The 9,893-nt window shown below is 40.0% G+C and overlaps 1 protein-coding gene across 2 annotated transcripts; it reads right to left on the bottom strand.

Annotated features, from left to right (window-relative positions):
* Positions 1 to 3,074: 3,074 nt before the first annotated feature.
* LOC306976203 (SH2 domain-containing adapter protein F-like) lies at positions 3,075 to 9,030 on the bottom strand. 2 transcript variants are annotated; one of them, XM_079574094.1, is made up of 8 exons: positions 8,848 to 9,030; positions 7,990 to 8,230; positions 6,528 to 6,629; positions 5,784 to 5,946; positions 4,952 to 5,179; positions 4,427 to 4,586; positions 4,061 to 4,180; positions 3,077 to 3,522 (listed from the first exon to the last, which is right to left on the bottom strand). In XM_079574094.1, the coding sequence occupies exons 2-8, from the start codon at positions 8,224 to 8,226 to the stop codon at positions 3,336 to 3,338; spliced, it is 1,197 nt and encodes a 398-aa protein (XP_079430220.1). In that variant the 5' UTR covers positions 8,227 to 8,230; positions 8,848 to 9,030; the 3' UTR covers positions 3,077 to 3,335. The 2 variants fall into 2 exon arrangements, with proteins under 2 accessions (XP_079430221.1, XP_079430220.1); XM_079574095.1 differs by lacking the exon at positions 6,528 to 6,629 and having other exon boundaries at positions 3,075 to 3,522.
* Positions 9,031 to 9,893: the final 863 nt, after the last annotated feature.

Raw genomic sequence — 9,893 nt, 5'->3', positions numbered from 1 at the left:
CTACTTTGAGCTACTTTTGGCAAAATATAAACTGAATATAGTAATAATGCCTCTGAGCAAAAGTGCAGTCAGAGATTTCCTTTTCCTTTGCTTTCCCTCATTCTCGTGTGTTGTTTTGAGGACGTTAACTGAGTTCATATCTTTAAATGTTGTGTACTTGTAACTTGAGTTACTTGAAACGTAATGACTAATATATTCCTATATTTTGTGTAAGTAGTATGTTATATTTCTTATTGAATACTGAAAAAAAGACATATATTTTTGTAACTCCTCACTTTTGTAATACGCTACCCTCAACACTGGATCCAGGTGGTGTTTATCAGCCCTAATTTCTGGGTAAATAAAACATTTGTTTTCATCCTTTGGTACAGGGAGTGAAGCAGCTTAAATGAAGCTAAAAACTAACATCTAATAATGAAGTAATATTACTGCAATATACAATCAATCAAATGAACCCAAAAAGTAACTTACTTAAATTGTTCCCCGTAAAGTTTATTTTTCGATTTTTTATCGATTTGTTTGAACTTATCAAATATTGCAATATTTTCACACATCATGCAGTCCCACTCTAGTCTCTAGCATACTCAAGTCAGATGTGACTGAAATGTTGATTTGGGAGATTTGAGAACATTTTAAAAAGGTAAACTTTCTGACAAAAGAAATGTTTTTTTGTACAAAAGAACGCAAAATAACCCTGAACATTCTGTTTTCAACACAAATCAAAAGTTTGACATGTCTTTTAGCCTGTGTTTGAACTGGAACAAAGACTCGGAACAATTGAGCCCAGGTGCAAAGACAAATCTTTGGAAAGAAAGACAATATAAATACAATAGCCAGCAGATTACCCAAACAATTTAAAAACTGGCAACACCTTTATTTTTTTTAATCAGACATTTAAATCTTATAAAACAGCACAGTAAATAGTTGTCTACCAAAGCTTTTTTGTCATAATAATCACAAAGCCACACAGCCTCTGATATAACACTGTCTATAAACTAGTATTGCAAGAGTCCATTATTGCGCGAAGCTAACAATATATAGTTTGTCTGACATCATATTGTCACTTTGCATTCACAAGTCATAGTTTTCGAGTGACACCACTTGAAGGGAAGTTACCAGGGCAACGCACCGTATCCAGAGCCATGTATCGTTTTTAAGACGCCTCACGTCAAGAACCGAAAAAGGGCAATGTTTTTCAATGTTAAATGCAAGTTAAGTGAGAGTAAATTAAATGACACAGATCACAAACCCGGTATGATTGTTTTCATTTCTGAAGTAGATAAGAGGACTTTGATGATCTCACAATGGAGAAATTCCCTTCTTATCAGCTCTCTTAGTTCATCATAATGAGATTTCTCAAAGCCACACTACAGAATATAAGTATAATATATGTTGCTGCAAGTCTCGAGAACTTTTTTTTTGCAGCTTGTCAAAATTGCTGAATAAATAGCTTTTTGTTCATGTAGGAAAGCTACACCGCAGTAGGAAGTGGGTCTGACAAAAAGGCAAGCAATAAAAACTCAATTTCCTTGTAATTGTTCAGCAGTGTGGATGTGTATGCTAATTTAATGGTGCTTCAGAAAGTGCGGCGCCTCCTGTGACCTTTGCCCTTCAATGACATCACCTGAAACCTATGAATAACAATGTAGTGAAGAGGGAATAGTAGGGCAACACCATCATTTAACATTCAACGTCCTTAGAACAAAAAAACCCTATTGTGCAGGCTGATAACGTAGTGTTTGGTTGAAGGAAAGTGTAAAATAATAAAAATTATAATCTTTGTAATCACAGTATGCAATATTTTCAGTCTACAGAATCACTTTTGCAATAATACATTAAAAAAAAACAATTACAAAAATAAACATTGGCTCATTGTCTAGCCTAAATAATTGGCACAAGTTTCAACTAAAACATGTAACTGACAATTGGATCAAAATTGAATAAGCTACTTTTTGCATAAAAGACACTCGTTTTTTTAGATCTAAAAACTACTCGACTAACGATGGAAATTTTAATAATGCTTCTTGGTGTCATTGACGGGGGTCATTTAAGCTGCCAGAGCGTGTTGACTATGAATATGGAAATAGTATAGAAAAAGACGGCACCAGGCAATCTCGAGCGAGCAGTGCATGTAGAATGGCAGTGAAAGGCAAAAGAAACAAAGTAACCAAGCGGTACTCAGTAGCACCGATTATAAATAATGTATTTGTAGTGTCCTCCATTGACATTGGCATGACTGGGATTAGAAATTAAAGGGATATTTCAGGATTTTTGACATAGGGCCTTCATTTCCAAGTCATCCAGAGTGTTGTTGATTTCTGGAGATTTATTTTTAATTCATGCTGTCCTTATATTTCAAGAGTTCAGTGGTGCGAGGCTAGTGCATGTCTATGGTAACTAGTAGCCTGCATTAAAAACCTCAAAATCATCGGATAGTCCTCCAAACGTTGCCATATCTGATTTGTAGAAAGCTCCTTTGTGAATTCCAATGTGTAGTAATGCCGGGCGCAGGTAAACAAACTACTGTAGATCCGGTAACATAGCAGATCACTCTGCCGCTGCGTAGCTTACAACCAGGAAGCTGATGCTGCTCAAATATTACTTCTTTAAAAAGCAAAAGCAAAAAAACTATTCAGTCAACACAGACATTTATATCGGTAGTCTGGTGTTATAAGTGATTTGCCTCAGGTGCACTGTGCTTGGGTCAGACTGTTTTTAATGCAGGCTACTAGTTACCATAGACATGCGCTAGCCTAGCACTAGCCTAGCACCACTAAACTCTTCAAATATAAGGACTGCATAATAATAAAAAAAAAAAATATATATATATATATATATATATACATATATATATATATATATATATCTCCAGAAATCAGCAACACACAAATGAGTACCTATGTAAAAAAAATCCTGAAATATCCGTTTAATGTAGAAGCTCTTTCAAAAGGAGTTACGAGTGTGAACATTGTAAACATTCGAGTACCAAACTTTTTTTTTTGTAGTGCAGTCTGTTTCTTTTTGGCCAAATAAAGAATATTGTTTAAAAAAAAAAAAAAAAAACAGTACACAAAAAACGTTTATCATTCACAAATCCACAAATAAATTCCTCCTCCTTTCACAAAAATGGGAGAAATCTGGTATTGCAGCTTTAAGAAGTTGATGTACTTGACGACATTTTGCTTCCATACAAAACTATATTCAAAGATAGTTCAGCCAAGCAGGGAAAATGCACAAAATCTAAAGAAAACTGCATGTGCCATCTAGATCCCCGTAGTTTTCGTGGAGAGAAAGCCAATATCAGTGGAGGGCACTGTATGAGCATATCTGTTGTGTCAGAGAGTTTGCACAATGACAGGATACAGCAGGGACATGTGCTCCGCTCCTCTGATGGGCAGCTTGTGAGTGGTGTAGTAGTGGATGACTTCGGGGATGGTGCAGAAGGGAGGGCTGTTCTCTCCCAGCACATAGCGACCATCGGCGGACTTGGTGAACTTCATGTGCATAAAGCCTTTGCAGCTCCTGAGACAGACCGCAGATAGGAAATCAGAGTCTACACCACTTTACACAGCATGCATCTGTGGTCAGAGTCTACACAGCATGCACCTGTGGTCAGAGTCTACACAGCATGCATCTGTGGTCACATTACGCAAAGAGAGTGTTATATACTGTGTTGTTTAAAGCTCAAAAAAGAGGAATTAGCAAAAGGACATGGGTTCACAATTAAAATTATAGACACCACACAAGTTTAAAATGGTTAAAAGTTGAGATATCAATGCAGATGTGCCCAAAAGCCAAATTATGTCCATGTTAATAAGAATATATTCACTGAGGAGGATGGCAGTTCTTGAATCTAATGGGGCTGTCACACCTTGACGGTTTAGCCAGCATATGCCAACGTTCTAGAATCTCCTAAAACGCTGGCATACGCTGAACTTTCTATGTATTTTTTCAGTTTTGGGCGTATACATAGAGTATCCATAACGAGTCCACAACTTACTTCGGAAGTTGGGGTTATTGCATGTTTCAGTATTGATAATAATATGGACATGTGGCCTACCGGATGGAGAGGGAGTAGTCCGTTCGACACGTTTGGCTGTTCCTCACGAGGTACGAGCTTTCTTTGCACAAAGTCAGCAGAGACTCGGACTCAGCTCGGCTGATTGCTCCATGGTACCAACTGCAGAAACAGAGTGAAACAGTAAAATGTAGATTTCTATTAGTCTACTTGTAATGATTCATGTCGCTCTGTGAATCTGGAGTTGTGTTTCATGCAAGTTTTAATAATCCGGCATATTCAACACATTCTGCTATTCTCAAAACCAAATTATTATCTATTTTTTAAGACAGCCGATACTGGGTCTTTAAAAGTCACAATTAAACAATAATATTACAGATTGAACTGTGGTGCATTACTGTGACTTACACTTGCGTTTCCAGAGGCATAAAGGGGTCCACTCTCTCCCCGAGCAGAGGAGGCGTGTCCCCGACGAGGCGCAGAGTGGTGGACTCTGAAGATGCAGCCGCTTTACCAAACCGGCCCTGCTCTGTCCAGGAGCGCTCCCTCTCAGCTCCCGAGAACTGAACTAAAGCAGAAATTTAGAGAGGGTTAGGTTGGGAGAGGTTCTATATAAATCAAACACAACAGTGTTTGGATATCTATGTGCCACTCTTTGAATCCACAGACTGAACGATTCAGAGTGAAGATCTCAAAGCCACAGTTTATAGGGAAGATTTGTGGCACATGTGAGGCCCCCAGTAAAGTCATGTGATCAAATGTGAGGTCCGACTCATGAGGTTCATTAGTATTAATAAGAGATACTGTCACTGCAGGGGACATCATCTAAAATCTTCCCTCATGTTAAATTACTTTATATGACAAGTCATTTATATTATAAAGTTCAGCAATAAATAGCAAGAAACACTTAAAGAGACAGGAGCACAGATTTACCAGCTAGAGCTTTGGAGATGTTGTCTTTCTTCCACTCCCAGGGCTGGTCGTACTCGTCGGCCGGCCTCTCATCGTCCTGGGGCAATCTGCCCTCTCTGCCCTCTGGGTCCAACCACTGTGAAGGCGGCGCTCGGTGCTGTGCTCGGCTCCTCTCCTCATACGGGTTATCATAAAGCTGTCCGCCATCGTCACTTCCCGATCGGCTGGACATGGTGCTGTGCTGTAGTTCTGTCAAAGGTGGGAGGAAACAAGGCATATTTTGGCTTGAATTGAAATGTTTACTTAGCCTGGCTAAAATCACAAGTGATATTTAGCCCCCAGGCTGCTGTGCAGTTCGAAATGATTCGAGCGCACACAGCAGCATGGCGTTAGCCAGGTTAATGTTTACTTGAATATTATAATATATAAATACAGTCATTGAAATTTCTTATTTGAGAACATTTTCAACCACACTTTTGAGACCAACACAATGATAATAACACACACACACACACACTGTACACATGTATTTATCATCAGATTATATTAAATTATTTGAACGATTTCATAAAATATAAGTTAAAACAATGACAAAAGTAAATATTTCTCCCCATCTCTAGACCCCTTGTCTAGTGACCATGATGTACAAAGAGAAATAAGACATTAAAAATAAGCAGATACGTATTTCTTCCTCTTTTATTCTGCCCAGATGTGATGATGCCTCCCACAGTTGTATAAGAGACCAACATTCCTACGTTGCTCAGTCATGACTGAATAAAACGTGATTCAGCTAGACCCAATTAACAAGACACAACAAGCACAAATAGTTCAGATCAAATCTAGGCTGCTTCACCTGAGATGATTCTCTGAGCTTCAAAAGGCTCCATATAGCTGCCACACTCTGGCGGAGGAGACTTGGGCTCCCAACTCAGTTTGGGTCTGGGGTCAGGACGAGCATCAAACGGATCTGAATAGTCTGTGTCCCCGTCTGATGCGGCGGGAGCAGAAGGAATCACCTAAAAAGGGGAAAATTCATTTGAAATGTTTAATAAGTTAGTCATTTACAGTCACTCTGTCAGCATTTTACATTCACTTAGTATTTAGTTGTTCACTTCATAACAAACACACACCTGTACTTGAGTGGACACAGACAGAAGTTGCAAGGCAGGTGAAGTGTCCACAGCTGGGATTGAACCAGCAACTTTTGGATTCATGGGCTGCCACTGAGCCACAAGCTTACAGCACTGATATTTCAACAGTGTCTCCCATCCTGATGTATCTATATTGGATATTTGTGCCATTTGTAAATTGACCCTTTTGTTTGCTGGTTTCTTTAAACATCTGTCCTTAAACTTTGCTGCTGCCACTTGCAAAAAAGCAATTTCCCCCAACATGGGACAAAAAAAGGTTTTGTATCTTCAGTTTCTTACAAAGTCCAGTAGACACAAAAACATGTTATTATTGTTCTATCTGTAATATCCATTTCATACCAATCAACAATGTGCACCTTTGTATTGTTAACATTGAGGATCAAATTTGCACTTCCGTCCAACATTAGCAGCATTATAAAGTGAAAGAGTAAACAAAGGTTCCTTACTGGTTCCTCTTGGACAGTCACTGGGCTGAGGGGACCTTTAGAGCGTCCAAATTCCTGAGAGTCTACTTTGATCAGTCTGTGTTTAGGAGATACAACTTTCACCTGGAAACAAGGAGACTGAATTTAGGTTTTCAAACAAAAAGGAATGCGGCAGTATCTAAATCTCACTGTACAATCATATTACTGCAGGACCGGTGTGGTATTCATTGGGATATTATGCAATCTTTTTGTCCAATTTCAAAGATTACATGGATCTGCAAATAACATTTTTCTTAATCACTGTACTCAAATGGAGCAAAGCATAAGGGAGTTCAGAACAAGCACCGACTGCAGCGCATTGTTCGTGCTGCTGAGAGGGTGATTGGATGTGAGCTCCCAACCCTCCAAGTCCTGTTCACCTCCAGGACACGGAGGCGTGTGGATCGGATCACAGCTGACCCTTCTCACCCTGGACACGGACCATTCACCCCTCTCCCCTCAGGCAGGAGGCTATGGTCTACCAAGACCCATAGATCCCGCCACTTGAACAGTTTTTACCACCGTCAGACTCATGGACGATAAAGAGACCTAATTACTCAGTACAGACTGTAATCTGCTCTATTGCACGATGTGGTATGTCCGCACTTAGATCCACTGCTATCACTTATCGCTGTATCACTTTATACACCTACACAATACAAAAATCCAATCCCTTTGTTCTATGTCAATTGTTGTCGTCTACCATATTTTACCTCTTATTTTTCGTCTTATTTATTGTAATATTCTTATGCATGCCCCTAAAGCCTTATAGCTTAAAGTTTATAGCTTATTTTCATCTAAACTCCAAGAAAAATTCCTAGTTTGTGAACCTGTTTACAAGCAATGGCAATAAAAACTATTCTGATTCGGATTATGACTCTGAATAGCAGAGCACTTTCGATCACGGGTCTCCAATCATTTCATCACTACACACTAGTAACTATGGGCCTCGGGCGGAGTGGTAGCCTGGATGACACTTCAAGGTAAAGAAAGAAAATGTTTTTAGTTTCCTCTACTACATTTACCTAAATATTTGCATATTGTCCTGTCAGAACTCTAATTATTTGGTGATCAAAAAATAAAATGTGTTTATAAAATGACTTACTCCAGTTGTTTCAAGAAGACAGTCATCACATTTGGCTCACTAAAGCCCTTAAGAATACATTACATACAGTGCACGCACTCCATCTATGGCATTTGAAGACGGCTATTCTTCTGCTTTTGTTGCAAACATGTCCAAAAAGCCTGTGGCATTTTTGGTGCTTTGCATATAAACAATAAGTGTCTGTGTTTGCTACAGGGGAGCAGGGGGAGAGGGAGGTGCAGTGGAAATATGATAGCCTTTGAGTATGGATGCACAATTTGAGAAACAAATGTGACATTCAGCATTAACTGTATTTAACACTACAACAACAATACAAAACACTTCGGATTACGAGTATACCTCCACACCGTTGGGCAGCACTGTACCAAATGCGGGGAACGAAGGCAGGCTCACTGTGGCTGAGCAGGAACTGAGGCCACCGTTCTGTGGCTCTCGATCTGTGGAATAAGGGTCTTCGAAGTCCAGCTCCTTCTGGGCCTTGTAAGCTCTCAGAATCTCACTCTCCGTATAGTCGGGGAGTGGGGGCTGCGGAGGGTCACGCCTGCTGCCGAAGTTTAGTTTCAGCCACTTTGCCATGGATCTGTAAGGGAAAACAAGCATGCACAAAATCATAAACAAAGCAAGACTAAATGGGAGTGAATTAACACTTCATTAAGTTTATTTTTTGTATTATTTTAGACTGTGCTTTCAGAAAGGAGTAAATCTCAGTCAGATGAAACACCTCAGTGATTATGCGATGTTTTGTGCCTGATCACTCAACTTCAACCAATGAACAAACCAACAAAACTGCTAAACAATCAAATCTTGTTTCCAATGGTGATGGTGTAGTAAATGAAAATACAGATAATGACTTGTTCTGAAGGGCAAAATACGTAGTAATGAAATGTATGTTTCGAATCAAAGCCTTTTCTTGTCCAGAAGCCAAACAAAAGTAGTTCATCAAACCATTGTCAGACCAAGCTACTACTTTAAAGGGATGGTCACTTGTTACAATGCCCGACTAAGAACATGACTTTTACAAACGTCCACGTTGCAACACGCTGTGCCATTTCATACAAGTGCAAAGACAATCAAACACTACGCACTAAAGATGACACAACTGGAAAACCACATTAATCAAGCGACGGGTAAGTGATGCAAAGTTAGCCAAGTTAGCCCCCGCTGCGGCTAATGCTAACCAAATCACAACAGTCCTACCCTCGTTCGCTCTTTGCATTGGCGGCCTCCCGTTCCTAGCGCTTTGAAGATATCATCCAGCGCAAATGCCGACAACTATCCAAACCCCAAACACACTGATTTCTGTTATGTGTGCCCCGCTCCTTGAAAAAGCAGGTCAGTGGGCTAAAGGCAGCTGTTCAGACAAGCATCCAGAGAAGCAGCCGGGCTGGTTCCGAAACGGGCAGATTGCTAAGAGCTCTTACGCCAAACCGGATGTGCGTCAGCGTCCGCCATCTTCTTCTTCTTCTGTTAGATTTATTGGCAGTTGGCCACCAGCGTCGGGGCATTACCGCCACTTACTGGGCTGGAGTGCGAGTCATCAAGTATGGTCAGAGGGAAACTCACGCTGAATCAGTAGACACTGATTATGCTTTTATATTCTATACATCAACTTAGTATCGACTAAATAACGCAAGAGCTCTTTCTTAATTGTTTTACTGCCATCTCCAAGAAGATTGCAAATTGACAGCACCTTTTTCTCTTTATCAAGAACTGAACACAATCTACTCCTCCGCTCTGCATATTGATGACACTCCACTAACACATGTTTAACCGTTTCAGGCTGGCCACAACCATCACACAACCCTGACTGATGTTTCCCAATCCTCCAAAGAGAATAATTCAGGCCTGTGTGACCAATCCTCAATCGCGACATAACAATTTCTTCCCTCCGCTTTCCATCTACAATTTTCTTATGTGCAACTGTCGCTTGGATACTATACAGATGTCGCCCGGTATCACTAATATCCCAACACTCCTGCCACAACTGTAAAATTTTGGAATTAATGAGCGACTTCCCTTCTGCTCGACTAAGTGGGACATGAATATCAATCTCTTCTGACCTTACTGCCTGTTTAGCCAATATATCAGCTTCCTCATTCCCGTCCACTCCAACATGGGCAGGAACCCAAATGAAGAAAACCTTTACATTTTTGTTATTTAACTGCAACAGTATGTAGTACACTTTATTTAATATGTCCATTCTACAGGACTTCCCTGTTTTAATGCTCAATAGAACCGCTTGG

The sequence above is a fragment of the Gobius niger genome (assembly GCF_951799975.1).
Source record: "Gobius niger genome assembly, chromosome: 16".
Lineage (NCBI taxonomy): Eukaryota > Metazoa > Chordata > Actinopteri > Gobiiformes > Gobiidae > Gobius > Gobius niger.
Note: the sequence above shows the minus strand (reverse complement) of the source record. Positions and strands in the feature narration are given on the sequence as shown.